The sequence below is a fragment of the Calonectris borealis genome, chromosome 5, assembly GCF_964195595.1.
Source record: "Calonectris borealis chromosome 5, bCalBor7.hap1.2, whole genome shotgun sequence".
Taxonomy (NCBI): Eukaryota; Metazoa; Chordata; class Aves; order Procellariiformes; family Procellariidae; genus Calonectris; species Calonectris borealis.
The window spans coordinates 50,594,120-50,616,199 of NC_134316.1; the positions used below are offsets into that span (position 1 = coordinate 50,594,120).

Sequence of the window (22,080 nt, forward strand, 5' to 3'; positions counted from 1 at the left end):
CCTAAAGAGCAAGGAAGAAAACTCTTGTGCTCTCTGCCCAAGTCCCTGTGCAAACTGCTGAACGTAGTGAGCTTCCTCAGTAGCTCACCTTGGGAAATCATTTCTAACTAGTGGTTACAGACATGACGACGTCAGGCCACGATTTGCAAAGGCACCTGAAGCCTTGACATTGCAAATTATGTAAATAATGTGTAAGACAGTTATAAGCTTAACAATGAATTGTCATTCTCTTATCAAGGATGTAGCTCTTCTGTTCCTCCTAAACCTTCCCGGAATACATCACCCTTAGTCCCTGAGATAAGCAGTGTCAAGATGACCTGAACATATAGAAAAGGCTGTATTTCAAAGACTGCTTTAATAAGACTTGAATGGTTGCCAGGGTCATCCCTGATAATGCAGCAAACCTGATAATACAGCAAACCTTAAAACTGAACTTTGCTTCAAAATGAGGAGGGGGCACTTCCCCAACCAACCACCGACGACCACCAGAGACCCCCGCGCAAGCACAGAAGGACTGGGAAGAATGCCAAGGAAGATGAGGAGTAACGCTTACATAATCTCATGAATATGTATTAGTTAGGCATGGCTTTAGGCATGGTTTTGTTAATTTTGTACTATAAAGGAGAGCCTGGAGTTTGTGGCGGTGTGCTTGATTTGTGGAAAATATTCACCCTCCACCCTGCGCAGAATAAAGCAATGTCTCCTCTCTAAACATGCTTGTTTAGTGTGTTTTGAGGGCTTAAAATCGACAACACACCAAAGCATAAATTAACCTCAGACTTTTTGCTGCCCTGGTTAATGCAGGCAGGTCTCAAAAGAGATTTAAGCTGAAGCATTATCACTTAGCTAAGATTAATGTAATAATCAGGCTAAAGAACAAGGTTTGCCATTTGACTGAAACTGCAGAGCTGATGGGCCAGACCTGGCGGGAGAGCCATGCAGACCAGCTCCCAGCTGGGCTTGGAAGTAGAATTACAGGTTGGGGCAGGCTGGTCTGATGAATGAGGGTTAGGACTGGAAACAGAAGAGACAGCCAAGCTAACTCCCGCTCTGCTAGCGAGAGCTTCTCTTCAGCACTTAACCCAGGAAACCTTTGCTGTGGCTCCTCCCTGACTTGCATTTGCTATGACAACTACCATTTTCCAAGAAAAACCAGGTTGCCCCGGTACTGAAATTGTACTAACAAAAATTGAAGTTTCATTTTAAATACAAACGCTATAATCCTTTTCTACAATAACTGTAGATAAAGCACTTGGTTACCTTACCTGGAATTGATTTTGTTTTACAGCAAGTCAAAGATTAACATCTGTGCCTTTTATTTGGATTCTCTTCATTGACAGCAAAAAGACCGGGGGCTGGCACCTACGGTCCAGCAACAGGAGCCTTCTGCACAATTAAATGTCACTGACATCTATGAAAAGTTAATGCAATTCAGCAGCCAGGACATGGCATGACAAGCCAATACACATGGTATATTTCAAACCCCTACATGCTGTTAAAAACTTCTGCAAAATGTATTTGAAAAGAATTGATTTTTACTAATGAGAGCTCAAGAGAGAATTTAATTAGCCTCAAGAACAATGGGGAAAAGAATGTCCTTTATTTTAAACTTGTCTTCCTCTAACGTGACATTTTATCACCCGTTTTGGAAGTTTTGAAGCACAGGCAAAGAAACTGGATGTTCATGTCATCACCTTTTTCTGGAACTGTTAAATTAGGCATAAATGCCACAAAGTGAAGATAAAAATATCGGCACAATTGTTAAGAGCTCATATTTCATTTCTGCACAGGTGAGAAAAAAAACCATGCCATTTACAGTCTCAATTCCCAGCTCCCCTCATCAGCCACTGGCTGAAAGGAAAGTAGCTGATACATGGTTACTGCCTGCATGTACTGTTTTGTAGCTAGCTTCAGAACCCTAATTTCAGCCCCAGCAACCGAAAAAAAAAATCATGGGATTACAGCAAGAGTCCAATAAGGCATGCCCGTAAGAACGGTGCTTCCATCACGGGAGCAAGCTGTGCCTTGAGGGAAGGCTACCATCAGCATCCTGCAGTATGTCTGCCTACAGAATAGGCATTATATGAGCTGGACACACACAGTCAGTTCCCCGTCCTTACTACCTTCAAGGAATTGCTTTCAGGGCAAGGTGATTGTTGCCAGATCCTCTTTTTCTTCCTTTTTTTCCTTGCTAGAGCTGTTGACAAACATCGTGAGCCCCCAGTGATACAACATCTTGTCTAAGATTTGACCCAGGTCATAAAACTGATTTTTGTACTAGCCAAATCATCTGCTGATATCTGCCTTGAGCTTCAAGCCATCAAAGGTGGACTGAACAGGAGATCAGGTGAAGAGGCTGGACACCTCCCAGATCTACAAACACCCTTTTCAGTAAGTTTATTGTCCGTTTGAAGACCTGAAGTCATTGCTTGTCTATTGCCACACTATAGTTGCTCTTAACAGAATAGCTGCTCTCCGAACAGTGGTAGCCTAACATTTTGGCAGCATGTCTATTATTATTCTGCCAAAATGCTAGGCCAAAGCGTCTGCAGGAGCAACATGCTGATCTACAAGACGACTCTGCCTCAGGTACATATGCCTGTTCTCCAACAAAACCCTGGCATTTTCGCAAGCTGAGGGAGCTGTGAGATGCAGCGACTCCAATTCACTTGTACCAGCTGCCCGGATCTCTCCCTGAGATCCCCACATCTATTTCACACTACTTTAGTTGCAAAGCCTCCATGCACAGTGAAGTAAGAATTCCTCTCTCAGTCCCACTCAGAAGTTACCACGCTTCTGAATGAGTCTGGCACCATCTACAATAACGCCTGCGTTATTAACTGCGGTTCAAATGAAGTGATCAATAATCAATTTTACAAACGACAGACTGGCCTGGGGGGCAGCAGGGAGCGTGGAGTCTGCATGCTGTCGAAATAAATGCACAGATGAACTTATCGGTCATCTGAAATATTAGTACCAACTAATATGAACATTTGCCTACTGTAACTCACCTTACCTTTTAGTCTCCGTGCAGATGGATCGACTTTTTTCTTGACAAGAAGCCTCTCAAATAAATAATCTTACGAGGAGAGAAAAAGGGAAAGAAGAGGAAGCCTGGACTTAATCAGGGAATGGAAGAAGAGAGGAAAGAAGGAATTCACAACTGACAAAAACATTTCCATCTAGCAAGTGTTATAAACCAGGGATATCAGAGAGCTAAATATGCTCAGGCAAAGCCTTCATTTAATAAAACATTCAGTGACATTTTATTTGTATCCTTCCTTAAGTTTCTGCTTCTATTTAGTCTGCCTCTGAGTATTCAATTCCTGCTGTAGGCTGAATCTGGGCTAAGCTGATGCACAATAATTGCAAGTTCAGCTTCAGTTTACAGACTGAGTCAATAATGAGTAAAAGAGAGACTCAATAAAAGGAAACGTATGCAGCCAGGATCAGACTACAAAGCTTTGGGATGTCTAAGTGATACCACAGCATTTGGGAATTTCAGAATTTCAATTTGCCACGTGCAAAGGGCTGGTTAGAAGCTCCAGACAGAGCGGGATGTTCTGGGAGCTATTTGTGTTTCATACATTAGGTGGTGTGGAATTTCATTGAAATTTAGAGTATGTCTGTCCCACTTGGATGTCAGTTCTAAAACCCACTTTGCATTGCAACTCAATCGTGCAAACACCAGCAACGGGACATAGTGTTTACCATTACAGCCAGTCCCCTTCCAACTTCATCTCACCTATACCTAAATCCACAGAAATCATCATTACAGAATTTATATTATCACTTAAAAATTAATTTTAATAAGTCAACCTTTTGAACTGTGTTCCACTTGTTTGACACAGGGTCAGATTTTTCATTTTTTTAATATACTGTCAATTTTTATACAAGCAATTTATACATGCCAGTGAGGAAAGAACAGAGACGTTTGACAACTGTGTATGCTTCTAAATCTGTTTTAGAATATTGGGGTATATCAAAATCCTAATGCAAACTCAATGAAAAAATATGCAAAAAATAAAAAAAGGAGGTATCCACATGTGCAACAGTTGACATTACCAAATACACTGTAGAAACATAGGGCTATTCAAGTCAGGACACTTGCAAAACATTTGGTTTATAACTTGACCCACAATGGAACTGTTTACGAACAACTGCAGAGCTAGAATTGTAGGAACACTGCTGAAGCCAGGAGCCCCTCTCTGCAGCACCAGAGTGAATATAGACTTGCTGCAATAAAACCCCCTTTCCTAGGCAACGGGGTTAAAGCTAATAAAGGTATTTAGCAAACTTAGAAAGAAAGGAAAGAGAAGAAAGGCCATGAAAGGAAAAGGAGTTTGAATTAAAATATCCAGTATGCTTTTGTTGGTGTTAAAGCTTTCTAGAATAAAAGTATAAAATGGAGGAGAAACTAAAGGAAGAAGCACTGTGAAGACACATTTAGATAAAAAGCAATTAAGAGAATAAACTAAAGACAGTCCTAGAGCTGAACAAATTTACACGGTTGTTGAAATTTATTAAGGAGTTCGCTTCCAACTGAGTGGACGCCTGTCACAGAGCAGGAAACCCGCCCAGCAACAGGCGGGCCCGAGGAGTACACCACAGTAGCTGCCGTGAATGATTAGCACTGTCGGCTAATTCGAGGCATAGGAAGAGATCTTAAAGTAATAAGAGAAAAAAAAGTGTATGGGGGAGAGGAACTTTCCTGGATTAAGATCCATTAAGTATAGAACAGGAGCAGAAATTTCCAATCGCTGCAAGCGTTGTTAAAACCGGAATAACGCCCTAGGAAGAGCAACTGATACATGCGACTCGCGTGGAGAATCCAAGCAATAACATCCTCCATCCAATCCCAAAACTCAGACACATACTTTGATGAATACACCACATTCCAGATTAAGGGAAACGTCTGGCCGTACTACTTCAATGCTGGAAACCAGAGATGACCAAAGTATAGCTGGGGTGGGATGAAAGGAGCAGCTCTGAAGTTTACCATGGCAGCTATAAGACCTACAAATAATTACTGTCAGGAATTAGAGCAGAATTATTTGACTTGCTGCTAAATTGTCATGGTTTAAGTTTTTAAACTAACACTTTCCCCACGACATACAAACCTTTGTAAGATGTGCAACACTCAGTTACAAGTGGTAAGGAGAAAGCAGGGTGGGAACTTGTTCTCAAAAATTTGACCTTCCTCCCATTTTCACAACTAAATGCTGGGGCCTCTGTCTCCCTCCCCTCAAATGAATCCACCCCTACATACGACTAAAATTAATCTTTATAAACCCAGGCTTCAGGCTCATCTCAAATTGCAGCATGCTACCAAAGCTATTATTCATCAAGGACGGCACATTTTGAAGTGTTCCATGTCAAAGCCGGGTCAATACGTTTTTCAGTCGGGGGTCACATTCCTGTTTTCCTAGCCTGCAGAGTGACCCTTCTTGATTGAAAGGATCTGTATGCATGGAGGAGTATCTGACACAAACCAAACCGATATGCTACTGGAGCTTTCCAGTAATGACAGCAGGATAAAGGAGGCCTTTGAAGTTCATGGAGGAGTAGGAAGAGGTGTTAATTTAAAAAGCTTGTCAGTATACCCAAGAGCAGAAGGAGAGCAAAGTACCAATTAATAATTCACACTTCTATTCCGCATGTTATCATAGTATCTCAAAACAGTTTGCAAACATTGATTAAGTCTCACGACATCCCCCTGAAGCAGACAAGCACGGCTGAAGCTCTACTCCAACCAGCCAGGATGTCACTCTGGGAGCATTTCGTTTAGCCAATCTATGACCCCTCTTCCCCATCTGTTAAATGGCGATAATGACACTATCATACAGTGGTTCAGAAGCTTAGTGACTTCTAAATCAACACATTTTTAGACGGAAAAATAGCACACAAGAGCAATCTCATATGTCAGATTACACTCAGTTACACTGAACCACATTCAACATAACATAGCTAGTGGGAAGAAAACCTCTATCTTGATTTTGTAATACCCTACAGATTCGCTTTGCTCCTTCCCTAAGTACCCAGCACTTGAGTTCTAGTTAACGACCAGGATTCTTGTGTACTGTGTTAACACGAAACTCATTGTAATTACAGTAGTTAGATCTGCTGTAGAAAGAATTGTGAGAAATGAAAGACTGTCCGCAGTAGCCTCTAATTCTCAATTAACACAAAGTAGTTGGTGCGTTTGGAAGCCAGGACAGACATACTCATAGCTGCAGACTCCAGAGGGAATCGTCATTGAAATTCAGATGGGAAGTTGAGCGCATTATACTGTTTAATCCTCGCTTTGAAAGACAGGTACACGAGCATCATCCACTTACAGATGGCAAAATGGCAACTCAGGGAGGCTCTGAACTGCCAAAGGGCAAAGGCAACACCCACTCCCCACAGCCAGCATTTTACTTTGGGAACTCCTCATTCCAACCCTGTACTTGGACTCTTTTTTTTAATAAAAAAGCCCACAAACCATCACTGCTCTGGTCCTAATGAGAGAGAGTTCCTTCTTCCTTGTTTGGGGCTCTTTCATGCATAGAATCGGACAGAATTACTTTGCTTAACCCTCTTACTAATCTGACTTTTCCAGAAGGACCAAAGATAAAGACAAAAGTAACGGCTTCATGAAATACAGCTCTTTTCTTCTCCTGAGCCTGAGAGTCACTTCCAAAAGCAGATTGTCATGACAACAAACAACCTGGAGGCAATCCAGGCAATTAATCTGCAGAGGAAGCAGTCATCCCAACCTTGGAGAAGAACACTGCCGCTTTAAGCTTCAGAAGCCAAAAAAAAAAAAAGAAAAAAAAAAAAAAAAGAAACCCAACAAGAAACCTTACCACCCGCATTAATCTTATTAGGCTGCCTTAAGCCTGTAGTGAAAAACAATTCAGCCCTCGGCACGGGGGCAGCAGCATTGCTGCAGCAGCAACACACACCCGCTAGCCCTCACCAGCCCTTTCCCCCCCCAGACAGCGTAGGGGCAGGCCAGACCCCCCTCTCCGAGGCTCTGGTCCCAGCAGAGCCATGTTCCCAGGCCGCGATGTAGCCCAGCAAGGAGGCGAGTTACCAGGATGACCCCTTCAGCCCTCACATAGGGAGCCAAAGGAGAGAGCTCGTAGGTTAGGCAGAGGAATGGCACAGAAGAGATTGTCACCACTGCTATAAACCATTGCCACAACCATTGCGGTCGCATGTTTTCCCTCTTCCCCTGTGAGCTGTCAAGAATATTTATCACCATGTTAAGCTCAGAATTATTTTCTTTTCCACAAGGGACTAAATCATCAGTGCAGCTAGATATTAAAGTCATTCTCCTTCCGTTTCCCTAATTTCTTCTTCCTTCATGCCCTGCTTTATCTCTCTTCATGTGTCCTGCTTTCTATAGGCCCAAGCACATCGCATCTCCCCTGCAAATATCCACCATCTCCCATTTTTTGCCTACTCTGATCTCTCAGTAGTAACTCAGACATGAAAATGTTTAGCAGCTGATGCCCAATAACATTATTTGTTGACCTCAAGTCATTCATACATACTTCGTGTTTTATAAAACACTATGGTATTAAGTTACAGAAAACAAAACGGAGGAGCACTAAATGTAGACTTATAGCATAAGTTAAAAAGAAAAAAAAAAAGTCAGAAATTGTGTTTCGAGATTCTCACAAGACTCAACACACAACAATTTTCAAACAAAAATTCTCTTCCCTGTCCTCATCCTTTTCTCTAAATACAGAAACAAGGAAGGGTAGGAATAAATTCTTTCACTGTAGACTTGTCCTGCAGTGAAACATGCCTTTCAGAAAGTAACTGAGCAATGAGGATCTAAAGCTTTAAGCCTACACAGATTTACTCATCTGGTAAATAGACAGACTGCTGAACTACTTCAAACTGAAGTTTTATTATTGATCCCTCTGGGTCCAATCCATCTCTCAGAAGTCACTGAACGGATTCCCAGCAACTTCAGTGAGGACTGGATCACAGATTATAAGCACTTCCTGCAAAAGTGCATTTTTATTAATCTGAAAAAGATAGCAGTCTTCTGAGCACTGAGAATGAAATGTATGCACGCACACACACTCTACCTTTCACTCTCATCATTTGCAGAATTAGGAAACCACAGCTCTAGCCAACACAGAGCAAGCCAACAGAATCGTATTTTCTACTGAGCCTGTTCCACATTAATTGGAGTTGGTATAATATTGCAGAATAGAATAAAAACCCTGTGCCTACCTTGAGGGCTTTCGCAGCTTTCTTCATCGCTGTTGTCTTGACAGTTATTTTGACTGTCGCACACAAAGCTTTTATCAATGCAAAGACCATTTTTACAGTGGAATCGGGCAGTAGAGCAAAGCAAGGGATTTGCTGCTGCGAAAAGAGAAAGTGAGATCTTTCATTAGAAATTCTCTTACCCAGGCAGTGAAATAGCCGTTAAGCAATCAACGACAACGGGTCACAACTGAACAGTTGGTCAATTTGCTGAATATGTGGGAGTAACTTGGCAATCAAACCAACCTTGTCTCTCTAAACGGAGCGTGCTGAAATTTCTAATTCATGCAAGATTCATTACAATTAGCAGAGATTTAGTCCACCCACAGTTGTGATAAGCCTTCTGTTCACTTTCGTGAGAGCCCCCATCATGATCACTGTTCGGTGCTCAGCATTTGCTCACACTGAAGACATATGGAGGGCAGCACTGCCCACCATAAACACTGTCTGTTGCTTCCCATTACAACAAACTCAGTTTAGCTCAAGTTTCGTGTTATAAGGCAACAACCCTGGCTGAGAACTGCCAGGCAGTGGTTTATTTACCTCTGCTTCTGCCTTTTTCCACCTTCCCCATTCTCCTCTCTCTTTTGAATTGATACAATGGCAATGTTGACGTTTCTCAACTTCTCAGTGTTTGAATTTCAACTCCTTTTTAAGGGTAATATGCACATTCCAGTAGCACCCAGAAAATCCTTTCACATAAGGCCCCGTGTTGCACAGAGAGCAAAACCAGAATAGTATTTAAGCAGACGCATTTAGGTAGAGCAGTCTTCTCACCCACGCCAAACCCAGCAGTAAATATGCTGTAAGATGCTATGTCTAGTATCATTTAAAGCTTCAAGCAGTGCAGTTTTCACCACTTCTCCTAGCAGATTACATCACCGATCTCACTGCCAAGGAGGTTTTCTTGATATTCATCTTAGTTTTCTCTTTTCTAATTTCATCCCTCTACTCTTAGCTATAGCCCAGCATACATAACTACATAATCCCTCCTTGAACAGTGTTTGCAGCCTTCATATACAGCACATACAGCCTTACCTTCCAACATAGTCATCGCTTAGCTGAGAGATGCATAATTTAGCAGTTTTTAATATCTCCTCATAAATCAATCTCTCTGTCCCTTAATCATTTTTGGCACTCTCCTCTGAACTCCCGCCAGTTTTTGGTAATGAGGTGACTGAAACGGAATGCAACTTCCCAATTGAAAACCTTGGAAAAGCTGTTTAGATGCCTTGTCTGCTTCAAAGTGCTTCTCTGCCACAATAACAAAGGGGATTACAGTTCCCAAATACTAACTAGCTTCCTATTTTTTATTCTTTAAAGTAAGAGCTGCCTTTAAAGTCTTTAAAAAAAAAAAAACACCTTAAAACTTTAAAGTCTGTCCTGCATATAACGCACAGTATATATAACACTCTCAATTCCCCCAGCTCCCCAAAAGCGTGTTTATCATGAACATGCTAAATCTCCTTTGGTCTGAACCTGCTGCACACTTGCATAGCACATTGATTTTCCAGGTCATTTTAGGCCCTACAGTGTTGTTCCTCTACATGAGCAAAGCAGTGACTAGACACCTGAATATGCTAGAAAATACCAAGTGCGTGCTTGAACGGCATAGAGAAACGGGGAGATCAGCAGGATGTTATCATCAGCTGTAAGGTCCCACTGGAGCCACACACTACAAGCTCACGGGAAATTGTGTCATTCATAACCAGCTCCGTGAGCTGGTGCATTTTCAGTTGAGACCTGCCACTTGTCAGTCCACCACCTCAAGGATATTCAAAGCACTTTTGTCAAAACTTCTTTCTAGTCCACTTGTTTAAGCATAACCCAAAGTCATCTCCTTAGCCTTCAATCTTCCTTCTCTAGCTTCACTTGCTCTGCAGAGGTGCTATCTCCCTGCCACGGTCCTCCCAGGACCCAAACCAGACTCTCTAGGCCAACAACGGATGGCACCTTAAGAGATGTTCATGCTGTGGGGGACAGCACACAAACAAGAAAGGCAAGTCCTCCAAGAAGCAGACAGTGATAGATCACTGTAAAGATCACCCCTTTTGTTATCTTTGAAAGCTGGTGTCTGTTGTCCTCCTCCTGACCTTTAAATGTCATTAAAAGGAAAAACTCAGCGTGCTCCAACAAGAGAATGAGCAAGAATTTGCTGCAAGCTTCCGCCTACACACCCGTGCTTTTACCAGCTCCTGGTAATAGCAAGAGAGCTGCTGGATCGAACGTAACCTTTCCTTACTGCTATGATATATCCCTGCTAGCCTTACAGATACAAATGGATCCATGCAGCCACATGCAGGGGGCTTAGCCCAAGTCAAGCAGTACTTCAGATGATCTCTGCTGTGATTTCCCTGCAAGCTGCTGAAGGGCAGCTCAAGCTAGTGCACTGGCAGGCACGTCTGACTTTGAGAACCTCCCTCTCCTTCCAAGAACCTGTTTCACTAAATAACCCTTTCTTTGCTTTTTTGTTGTTTGAGAACATGTATAAACAGAGAAACCTAAACGTGCTGATGAACAAAAGTCATATTCTTCAGTGGCAAGAAACAGGCAAATAAAAATTAAATAATTTTAAGTCATACTTAATATTTGCCCAATTTGATTTACGTTTGCGTACAGAGAACCTGATCAAAGCAAACATGCAGCTAAAATCTCATTTCAAAGTTACAAAGGGGCTTGAAGTATCATACAGGCATTATATACAAAACAAGACTGAGCTGGACCTTAAAAAAAAAAAAGAGAGAGACTGTCATTTTCAAAGCAAAAAGCACAAGGATCATCTGGGTTGTAAATGACAGGGAGAATATTTGACTTGGAAACTAAAGGCTTACAAAGACTTCCTTTCTAAGTAGTACTAATCAGTTGAAAGAAAAAGCAGCGTCCTCGCTCGCAAGCAGGCTCATACTTACTGCAGTTTTCCTCATCGCTGCCGTCGGGACAGTCCTCAAAGCCGTTGCAGCGGAAGCGGCCAATGATGCAGTGGATCCCGCTAGCGCAGGGGAAGAACGTGGCACCGCATTTGGATTTGGCTTTCGCTAGGAGAAGACATAGACAGAAGAGGGCAAAGATGAGGGAAACAATTTACAAAGGTTAGAAATCCTTTCGTAGCAGTACAGGTTAGGGTACCCTAGGCAGCGCTGGTGGCACCGATGTTAAGTGCCTTCCAAGCTCCCCATGGCTTGCTTTCAACTGCTTTCAAGGTTTTTTGTGAGGTTTCACTTGCTCGGGCTGAATTTTTTCCAATTTGTATGATTTCCAGAATGATTGAAACATTCAAATGACCTCTCTAAAGTCAAATGACCTCTCTAAACAAATATAAGTTGCTCAACGCTTTGGAGTACAAGTTTGTAAATTAGGCAAGCAGGGACTCCTAACTGTCCCATAAAGACCCACATGAATTTGACCAACTTAGAAGCACTGGAGGGAAAATATTAAAATAGAGGGTCGTACTTCACAGAAAACAAGAGCAACTATCTCCTCTTTGCATGGAGGTCTGTTGTAAATGTCACTGCCCCAGGCATAAGTCCAGGAGACAGATGTCTAAGCGGGTCCTCAGGTGGCAGACAACAACCCCCAGAGGCAAAGGTCTAGCTGGACTAATTGTAGCCCCCCAACCTGCAGCTACATGTCATGCTGAGTCCACAAACACTAAATAGCAGCAAAAGTCTAGATTTTGTACACCACCAAGCTTCTCTTGCTTGCTCAGAGAAACCAAACAGTGAAGAGCCCAAGGCAGACAGAGATAACGAACATGACAGCAAGTTCAAAGAATTTGGGATCCGGAGGCAAACTTCGGCAAAGACAGGTGTACAAAGAGTAAGGAAACATCTGGAGAAGGAAAGGAGAAATACAGAGATATCAAGCGAGTCAGTGTCTTTGTGAGAATAAGAAACACAAGAGACCTTCATTAAAGTGTTTTTCAGGCTGCAAAAATCAAACTCAAAAAAGAAATGCTATGATTAACACTGCCTTTATTCAGCACGATTTATATAAAATTGGGTGCAAAAGGAACATGAGTTACATGAATTGCATCTCTTGCTGTACTTCTCTCCATCGTCCATCATACAGTTCTTCAGGACAGAAACTACATCTATTTCATAGTACCAGTACAGCTATTCATATAACACTAAATACTAACAACAACATCCAAATGTGTTTAACAAATGATTACAGAATCTCATTATGATCTCAAGTACTTCACATTTTTTACTTCACTGCACAGCAACTCTTCATGGCAAGAAGAGAACACTGCCCTCGGCTAGAGTGATGCAGATGCTTCCACCACGATGCTCAAGGCAAGCACCAGTTGAGTCTTGTGCTATCACCAGCCTAGAACAAAGCGACTCCCAAAGTAAAAAAACAATTTAACGAGATGTGGTTAGATTTTTTTTTTCTCCCTTTTGCTTTTTCAAATTAGCACATGACATGATGGACCACATCACAGAACTCTTCAGAAAGTCCACTCTAAAGCAAAGCCAGTCACTGCAGGAAGAGCATACTGGTAACTGCTGGAAGGTGTGTACGGTGCAATGCAAACACGCACAGACCATTGATGGGAGAACACCAGAAAAGAAGCCAGCTCCGTAACTTGCAGGCCTTTTGAGTAAATGTTTCCTACTCCTACGCCAAATCTACAAGATGTGTTTACAACTCCCAGGTTTTGAGATGTGACAGATCTGGAGATCACAGCGACAGGCAGTCTTTTTATGTAGCCATATGGCACATCAATACGCCAACCTGCGCAGTTTTATAAGGCCAGGACAAGGTCAGGGACAACTGCAGTACAGACAAAAAAAAGTACATCCAATAGGTACAAACAGCTTCAGCATTAATTTGGAAGGAATCCTCTCTTCCAGGGTTAAAAACTAAGTGCAGCTGTAGCAAAGTCGTCTTCCATCACTCAGCAGAGTGCATATAAACTGTTTTAAACCACAGCTACAGTAACTCTCGCTTGATTTAGTGTCCTCCAAAAGCAAATTCCTGCAGTTCCTCTCTTACATGTTTTTCTTTATTATACCAGTAGTTTTCAGTTAGAATTATGAAGTGTGAAATAGGATGTATCACTGAATTTCACATATTCAACTACCACTTTTTCTGAAGAGTATCCAAGGTCCACTTGGGGGAAAAAAAAAAGCGAACCATTACTTTGTAGAAAAACAGGTGATAAATTACCCTGAAGTAGCTCCAGTGCTTGACACCATCGGCAATGGAAAACCCTCAGCCAAGACATCTGAGCCCCTGCAATTCTTCAGACAACTTCAAAGAGCAACTTTTGTGTTAGAGTTTTGAGGCAGATTGATCTCAGCTAAATAATTCAGTTACCCCAAGGTTTGAGGCAGTACTATACCCCAGTCTTTAAACAAAAGCAGCAAAACAAACACCTCAGCAACAGATTCCCAGACCGTCACCGAAGCAAGCAGTCTGTGTTAGCATTTGACAATATTCAGCACACGAACCAGCCAGCCAAGCTGCTGCTGGGAGCGCGTGGTAATAACACACGTACGTGAAGAGGTGCCCAATGCTTCACGTTATGTTTTTGTTGATGTTTTTCTTCTTTCAAAAGCTAACATCTTTTCAAAACCATGTAGTGCATTTACATTCCCCAGACCAAATGACTGCCTCTGGACAGCTTCCTTTTTTAGAGATGTATTTTGAGCCAGAACAGTTCCAAAAAGAGGAGAGGGAGAAGAAATAAGAAGCAACTGTGGTTTTGCCCCTGCTAACATTTACTGGATCCCATTTCTTCAAGCAGGTTTAATTCAGTCATTTGGGGTCTGAATTCAGAGGCTATCAACTTTCTGGCAAATCATATGCAGAGATGCCCTTTGCCATCTCTGGAAATCCTGCTGAATTAAGGCTTCAAAATTATTTACTTCTAAAATTTCTAATACGGACCATCTCTTACTCTTACAGCCTTACTCCTCCAGACGGACTTCAGACTGAGAATCATCAAAACCCGAGGCCTCTGGCCCTCTGAAGAGCAGAAGCCATGTGCCTGCACTTTCCTGACCAGAGCCACAAGCGGTGGCCAGTGCCGCAGGAGCTCCGTGCCAGGTACGACAGACCCACGTCACAGCAACCTCGGCTGTCCTGGCCCCTAAGGCAAGAAGGCCCAAAGCACATCTGGGGCATTACCTTCAGCTACTGCAGTAAAGCCATAAGCAATATTTAATGTTTGACCACATCTGGAGGAAAAAGGTGCTGGAATGACCAGGAACAAAGCTGAGTTTCTGGAAGACGCACTCTTTCCTCTGTCCAAAGCATCCTGATACCCCATCAAAAAGAGGGAGAAACTATTCAGGACAATGATTTAATGGAAGTATTATTTAGATAGCTATATAACGTTCAGTTCAACATTTTCTCCCCAGACCTTTTCCTATCTCCTCCTCCTCTTGAAACAGCAGCCAGAGAACAAGAAAATTCTGTTTTAGAATAACTATTTACCGAAAGAGCACATACTAGTAACCACAGACCAAAACCAAACAAGAAACTAAACACCTTCAAATTATCTCTAAGTTTCCCTTTTACATAGTCCACTGATTTTCATCTTTTTTTTTTTAAACTCAAGGGAAGGAAAAAACAACAAACAAAACCCTAATGCAATTCTCCATATTTGTAACAGACATGATATATACACAAACCATTCCCAATTCAAACTTACATTTACATTAGACACCCCGAAAAGAAAAGAGCATTTCAAATGCCACAGTGATTCACTAGTCACACAGCTAGGCATTTACTAGACACAATTCTCACTCCCAAACAGAACTCAGTTTTCCAAGTTCTAATTCCAGACACAAAATGCATTTCTCATATGCTGTGCATAGATGCAGGAAAAATGAGAAACCAGTAATGGCTTAGTCCAAGCCATGTCCCCTGGCTCTGGAGAACTCCACTGGAGAATTTCTGCTTTATTTTCAATTTGACATCCTTCTTGTCTTCTGGCATAGTTTTCCCAAGGTTTTCAAGCAAGTGTTGTTTGGTCATTGCTCGTAAAGTTTCTATGGAAAGCACAATCATTTCTTCCTGAGCAGAAACGCACCTTCCCACTCTGCAATGATCTCTGGAGATACCCTTAACATGAAGGGGCTATCCATTTTCTTCAGGTCTTCAGCACCCTCACAATTAACAGATATGTATACCAGGATCACGACTGCCTGTAGCAGATCTAAGTCATGTGCTGCACTATTCACAGCCCTCCTCTGCAATTCCTACTCCCATTACATGACTTACAAAAAAGGTTTTCTTCTCCTTTGCTCATCATTGTGTCTTCTACTGCACAGGTCTCAAGTTTCCAGGCAGACCTGTACGTGAAAAGCTTTGCGTTTATTTAACAGCAGCCACCTATTTGGCCCCTTCAGTGACTTCAGCCTTGGTAAGCTTGCAAGGACAGCATTATCTTTGCAATCTATATCCTTCTGTTACACTTGGCTGAAATGGGCTCAGGGTAATCAAAAATTACCGGGATATCAGGAAATGACAAAAGAGAAGTTAAAAAGGACACAAACGCGTGTGGATCATCTGACCTTATTTAGCCTTGGTGCTATAACCAGCTAAAGGAAAGGGAAGGGAGAAGCTGGTTGTTTTTAAATGAACTGGCAAGTCCTCCTGAGCCCAGGTCTCCAGAACCTAACCAACTGAGAGACCACACGTTGGAGGGGAGGGGGTAAGGACTGACGGACACACTTGAAATACAGCAAGAAATCACACAGCAACTTACAAAACTAAGTCTAAAGAAAGACTACTCAAATAGCAGGTCCAGCCTGGGTCAAATTGCAGAAATATAGCAAGTACAAAACACACCCCAAATAAACTGACATTCATCCAATTTGTGAACCTATGGCAGAAAAGGATCGATTCACTCCAGTTCCACACTTCATTTGTTACCTAGTCATGGCAGAAGCAATTCAGGACTGAAATATTAACATGAATCTGTATTTACATTACACAAAAGGGAATTGCCATGGTATTTAGAAAGAGGTGTCGGTGAACCATCAGGCTCTGGAGGAGCCTCCTCCTCTGACTCCATTAGCCATGTTAAAAAATTGCTCTTCACTAAAATATTCTTCTCATCTCTTAAAATTCAAACATGAAGCAAGTGGTGAAGATGGTGGCAGAGAACTGCTGGCCACAGTATAAGCTTGCCAAATGTTCCCCCCAGGTTGGTTTGCTTAAGTTCAAGAAAACTATTTTGGCAGTTGTATGTGCGAGTGTGTGATGTTGCTCCTTATGCTACGCAGAAACCAATTCTCCCACCCCCTTCTTTTAAGGCTCTAAAAAAATAGTAACTTCCCAGTTATACATTCCACGGAAGATGTGACAGTTTGCAGGCATGGCCCTACAGCATTAACAGAAAAACATTTTGCTATCTTTAGGGTACCAAGTGTGAAACAGCATTATTTTTCAAAAAGTGTAACCCATTTTATTACTTCTCAGCAGAGATGAGCAACAGCAAGGGAAAAAAATTAGATTTGGCATACACTGTGTAAAACCTTATACTGTATATAGATACCCCCTTGTATAAAAGCAATTCTGACACTCTTGACTTGGCTACAAGGACTTAAAACCCGACTAGAAGGTTACAATAGATCTGTGATGGACAGGTGATTTGTCTTTCCACAGATAGAGCAGCAAAGACATCAAATGTCTTCTATAATTACCAGCAAGTAAAGTGCAGTTCTGGACTACAGATTTGAGAAATATAGCTTGGACAAGATGGCATGGCCCAACTTCTTGGAAAAAAATTTGTCATCTGTAACTGTAAGTAGATACTAACCTATTGTTCAGATATCACAGTAAAATTTTAGAGCTGTGCCCCACTATAATGACACAACGCTTAAAGAAAAGACATTATATATTTATAACAGGTTGAGTTTCTCTTACAGAAGCCAGTACACAGTCTTGCTAAGGAAACTTTAGAGAAGAAACTTGCTGACTGAATTGCTGCTGTTGAGCCAGCTAGTCCACGCCTCCAGCATTTCACACCTAGCTGCAGTGAACTAGGCACTGCTTGATGCACGCGACAGACGCCAAGAGATCAAACAACAGGCACCCCGCGTGATGTGGCCACTAGGAGAAGCACATTTCCTTCTTTTAACTCTACAAACATTTCTATTTTGAAATATTTCTCAGTTATTTTGCGATCTGGAGTGAGGGAAACGGGATGTAGCAGATCCAACAGCAGACATTTTGTGACAACCTGCAGCTAGAAGTAAACAGCACAGTATTTCAGCATCAGCAACTCTGAACTCAAATTGCTGCCTTAGAACCCCTCCAGGTAGCAATCAGGCAAAATAACTTTATGCTGCTTCACACCCACACATCTCAATCCAACAACAGATGATGATTTATTCAGCTAATCAAAACTTGATTACTTGCATGCGACAAGAGCAACTCTCCAGACAGAAACTGTCGTGTGCAGATGCTGCATTATTGCCGAGCCACAGGTATTTTCCTGACTTTGATAACGAACCACCTTAAACTTTTCTGCTATTGTTAATTTATGTTGAGAGATGCCACAGCCACATCAGACAGCACTGTAAATCCCGTCTCTCTTGATGCACGCGTGGCGAGGCGCAGCATTTCAGTAAAGACTCTCCAAGGAGTTAAAGGTAGCCATCTTTTCAACTTGTCCCTGCTCTTTGAAAAACAGGTTTTAACTTCAATTTACAAAGAAAAGAAGGATCGATTTTACAATACTACGTAACGCAAGCAGGACGGCACCAGGATACGATCCCTTTCACCCCAAGAACCCCTAACCCAGTTAATACTAACAGTTGTTTTGGGTTAGTTAATTGCTGTTCGGACCCTACAGTATTTTCAGTTCAGTTCCTAGTGGGAAAGCCACCGCCACCTGCAGTCATTCAGCCGCCTCGGCACAGAAGGCACATGCATCGTTCGTTGGCTCCCAGAGCTCTTCAATAGGGCTGTCTTGCAGAAAGACACGGAGAAGTTTCACTTCCTCTGCTTGCTTTTTTCCTATCTAGAAAAAAATCTAGCACTTGAGTACTATTCCCAGTATGAAATCCACCCAACAGTCTACTATGCCAGAAGTTCTCCAATTCAAGACAAAACAACTATTAAATTTAATGAGTTTTGATCCAAAACTCAGCCAACTGCAGAGCATTCACTGCCCCTACAAAAAGCCTCTCATCTTTGCTCCCTGTTTAACCACTCAGGTGAAAGAGTTGCTAGTCATAAACCGCTAATGTAAACTCAAAGAATGTGAGCCTGAAAAGTAGTTTATTTTAAAGGCAGCAATTTATATTCTTTTTCAAGTAGCGAAATTAGCCCCCATAGGAAACATCAGAGGCTGCCTCCAACATAGTAAACTATCACCCACTTACATGGGCAATATTTACACTATAGTTTACAGCAAGAGAGAAAGGACAACGCTGAAGTAAAAAAAAGCCAATGGAGTCTGCTGCCATGAGGAGTAAACTGCTTCCTTTGAAAAGGGGAAAAAGAGAAAGCACTTCAGAGTTGGGCTCCTATGGGTCAGTGGCCTTTACTTCTTGCCAGTAAGGCCTTAAAGTCATCTTCCATGGTCTAGAAGTCTATGTTTCAGTCCTTCAAAATCATCACAAAGCAGATGAGATGTCAGAGGAGAGCACAGACAAAAAGCTTGTTTTTTCAGACATTCAGTAAAGCGGTATCTCACTAAAAGAAGTCTTTTAGAAGTTACTACTCATTAAACAACCTGAACAATAATATCATACAAAAGGACAAACTGTAAATCAGCTGTTACACCATACAAATTAAGCATAACTTCAAAGTTGTGAAAGTAATCAGGATGCATACAGGCAGGACAGAACACCACCCGTAAGGGACTTCAGTAGCACGGGCTACCCTCCTCAGAGGACATCAGTGTGCCTGATGGGCTACCATCTCTCACCCCATCCTAGGCTACTAGCTACCTGATCTTTTTATTTCAGTTGTGCCACCGATTCCATCCAACTATTAAACTTGTCTGATTCCAAGCTCTCCAGTCAGACCCTCATCTAGAGGAGACCAAGAGGATTAAATACCACAAACACCACAAACCTTCTTGATCTCCCTACATAAAAAGCTATCAAATATAAGTAGCTATTGCACTTGCCCTTACTCATGTGTATATTTCTGTAACTGAGCTTCAAATGAAACATTCACCATAGTCACTTCATTATAAATCTTATTATAACTACTAAGGATTTGGTTGCTTAATCATGAGTGAAAACAAAAGTTAATTCCAGTTTGATATTCCAAGTTTGAGAGCCATCTGAGTAAGTGACAAAAAGATCAGCAGCTGGCTTACAGCATCTTCCGAATTAATGTAGATGCTCATTTCATGCATTGTTTAATATTCAGCTTTGCTTAAGAATTCTGATGTTTGTCACTCCTACCTGCAACAAATATTCCACGTCAACCAGGAGATAACAAGAAGCAGCAAGAAAAACAGGAGACTTAAAAGCACTCAGTGATCATAAGTTGTGAATTGAAGTCCAGAGGTCTTCCATGGGTATACGTACCACTACTACAATATATACAACTACTTTTATAGGGGAATTCCTAGCTTTCTGCTGTATATTCTAGTTATTTAGAAAAAGAAAAAAGGTGTTAATTTCATTAGCCTTTTACACAAATTATTACTGGATTATAAATAAGAACAGAACCACTAAAGATTGGTTTTGTAGAGTTTTGTAAGATTGTTGTTTGCACAACACCTGGCAGCCTGGAATCCTAGCACATGACTATGCTTACACCATTAACATAAATACACAAAATCTGCTTTGACTGCAGCTTTTCATTGCCATGATCCTTCCAGGGTGCGAGCTCTGGTAGAATGCTTCTCTTCTCCTTAGTTCTGGCCCTGCTGTTAGATTTTCTCCTTCCATATATGAAAAGGCCTCCCCAACCATAAGTAGTCAATAAAAAAAAAAATACCTACTTCTAGGTTTCCTTACAGACTTGTGCTTTCTCCACAGACATTTAAAATGCACTAGATGGAAATGTAGTGTAAGGTAGGGCACCACAAAGGCAGACTGTTAGTCCTGTTTACAGGGAGAGTTAAATTCCCAGATCATACGCTCAAAAAACGCACAAGCCCCACACTTCCACCATTTCACATAGATTTTAGCAGGAACGCAGTTTTAAAGTATTCAAGTTGCTGTAATTATACTAGTTATTTTAATGTACTGCTTTTATATTTATCTGTATGCCTTTATCTTGTTCCTTGTGCCTGTATCATCCTCCTTCATGCTCATGGGGGATGACAGAGCACATTAAATTAGTCAGTATTTGATGGTTATTTGTATCAACCATTCAGCTGTCTTTGGACATATCCATTTGCAGCAGAGGCTTGTCACCATCTCCAAAACTGCACACAGACAATGATCGAAGTTCACAGCCACCTAAGCCTCTGGTGAGTACCGTGAGCCACGTCACAGCCACTCCACTTCCCAAAGTGGCGGATATAGATTTGATGAACTAAAGAGTACAAGCTCAGCTCTAATACTTTCGAATGGTGTTAGAATCATAAGATAAAATCCTCAAATGTGACAAAGTGATTTTGATGCTGGAGTGCCTTTTTTTTTTTTTTTTTTTTTTTTAAGTGACAGGTTGCTACATCACTTCCTTGCAAGAATTCATTACTTGCTTACTTATTTTTTCCAAAATGTGGTGAACTTTGATACAACGCACACTTCACAGCTATTCAGCTCACACTTCCATAAGCTGTTAGCTAGCAAGACAGAATCCAAACTTATCAGAAACCAGCACTGGAAACTTCTGAAAGCTAAAAGTGCACTTAGCTAGCAGCAACAGACAGCAGCAGATGAGATGACTTCACCTTTACACATGTTGGGGCAGTCCAAAAAATTGTTGCAGGTATGCAATGCTGGATCTTAATCCAGGGAATCTGAATGCGTCTCTTGAAAATATCACCCTGTCCCTTATCTTCTAAAGCATTAACTTTAGTTAACAGCAGGCTTTAACTGATGCTTTAAATCATTTGAGGGGGGCACTGATATATTAAACAATTCCAAGTCAGTAATCTTTACAGATGGGTAGGATTAGTCCTACCCGGGGTCTTGGCCCATTGCTGTATTTCTAGGAGATCTCAGCTGGTTTAGACAATCCCTAGAGCTTACTGATGTTACTTCTGAATTAGGCAGACATTTCTCATTAACAAAACACTGCATCTCATTCTTCAGTGCACTGAGCTCTGCTTGTTGAGCCTAAAGCCTAGTATTTAAAAGGATAGCAGCCGGAGTTATTTTGTGCCCTTTGTTCCTGTACATGAAAGCCATTCATTAGACTGACTCTGCTGAGTGGCTAAACCCAAGCAAAATATCTTCAGCTGTACTAATTGTACTATCATAATAAGCAGTCATTAAATAGCTTATAGAGATTGCAGAACTCATTGTCTCTACAAGACCTTTTCTCTCTGTCTTTTAAAGTGGCTACTAGATCTGGTTACTTATTCTTCGCAGTGTGGAAGTCATAAATTTGACTGCTCTCACAGCAAAGCGTAAGGAAAGGCGAGGACAAACATCTAAAGTCAGATGTCACCAGAATTATTTGGGTTGATAGTAATGACCATTTATTAGTAAATTTTGTCCATGCCTCCATTTTAATTTTGGGACTTGCAAAGGGGAAAACATGGGTACATAATGTGCCTTAATATAATTCCAGCTTGTGATCTTCCTCGTAGAGCAGGCTCGAAGCACGCTCCTGATTGAGGGCCAACCCCATGAATTTTTTTTTTTTTTTTAAAGCAGTAAACAGCAACAAATCTCAAGGCCTCCTTCTGAAATCTACCCCACATCAAAG

The 22,080-nt window shown here is 41.6% G+C and overlaps 1 protein-coding gene across 1 annotated transcript in view; it reads right to left on the reverse strand.

The window, feature by feature from the left end:
- Positions 1-22,080, reverse strand: part of LDLRAD3 (low density lipoprotein receptor class A domain containing 3) — a 111,969-nt gene that overhangs the window by 44,627 nt on the left and 45,262 nt on the right. The window contains exons 3-4 of the mRNA XM_075152370.1: positions 11,181-11,306; positions 8,236-8,370 (exon numbers count right to left, since the gene is read on the reverse strand). Coding sequence (XP_075008471.1) covers positions 8,236-8,370; positions 11,181-11,306 — 261 coding nt within the window. The remainder of the gene's footprint in view (positions 1-8,235; positions 8,371-11,180; positions 11,307-22,080) is intronic.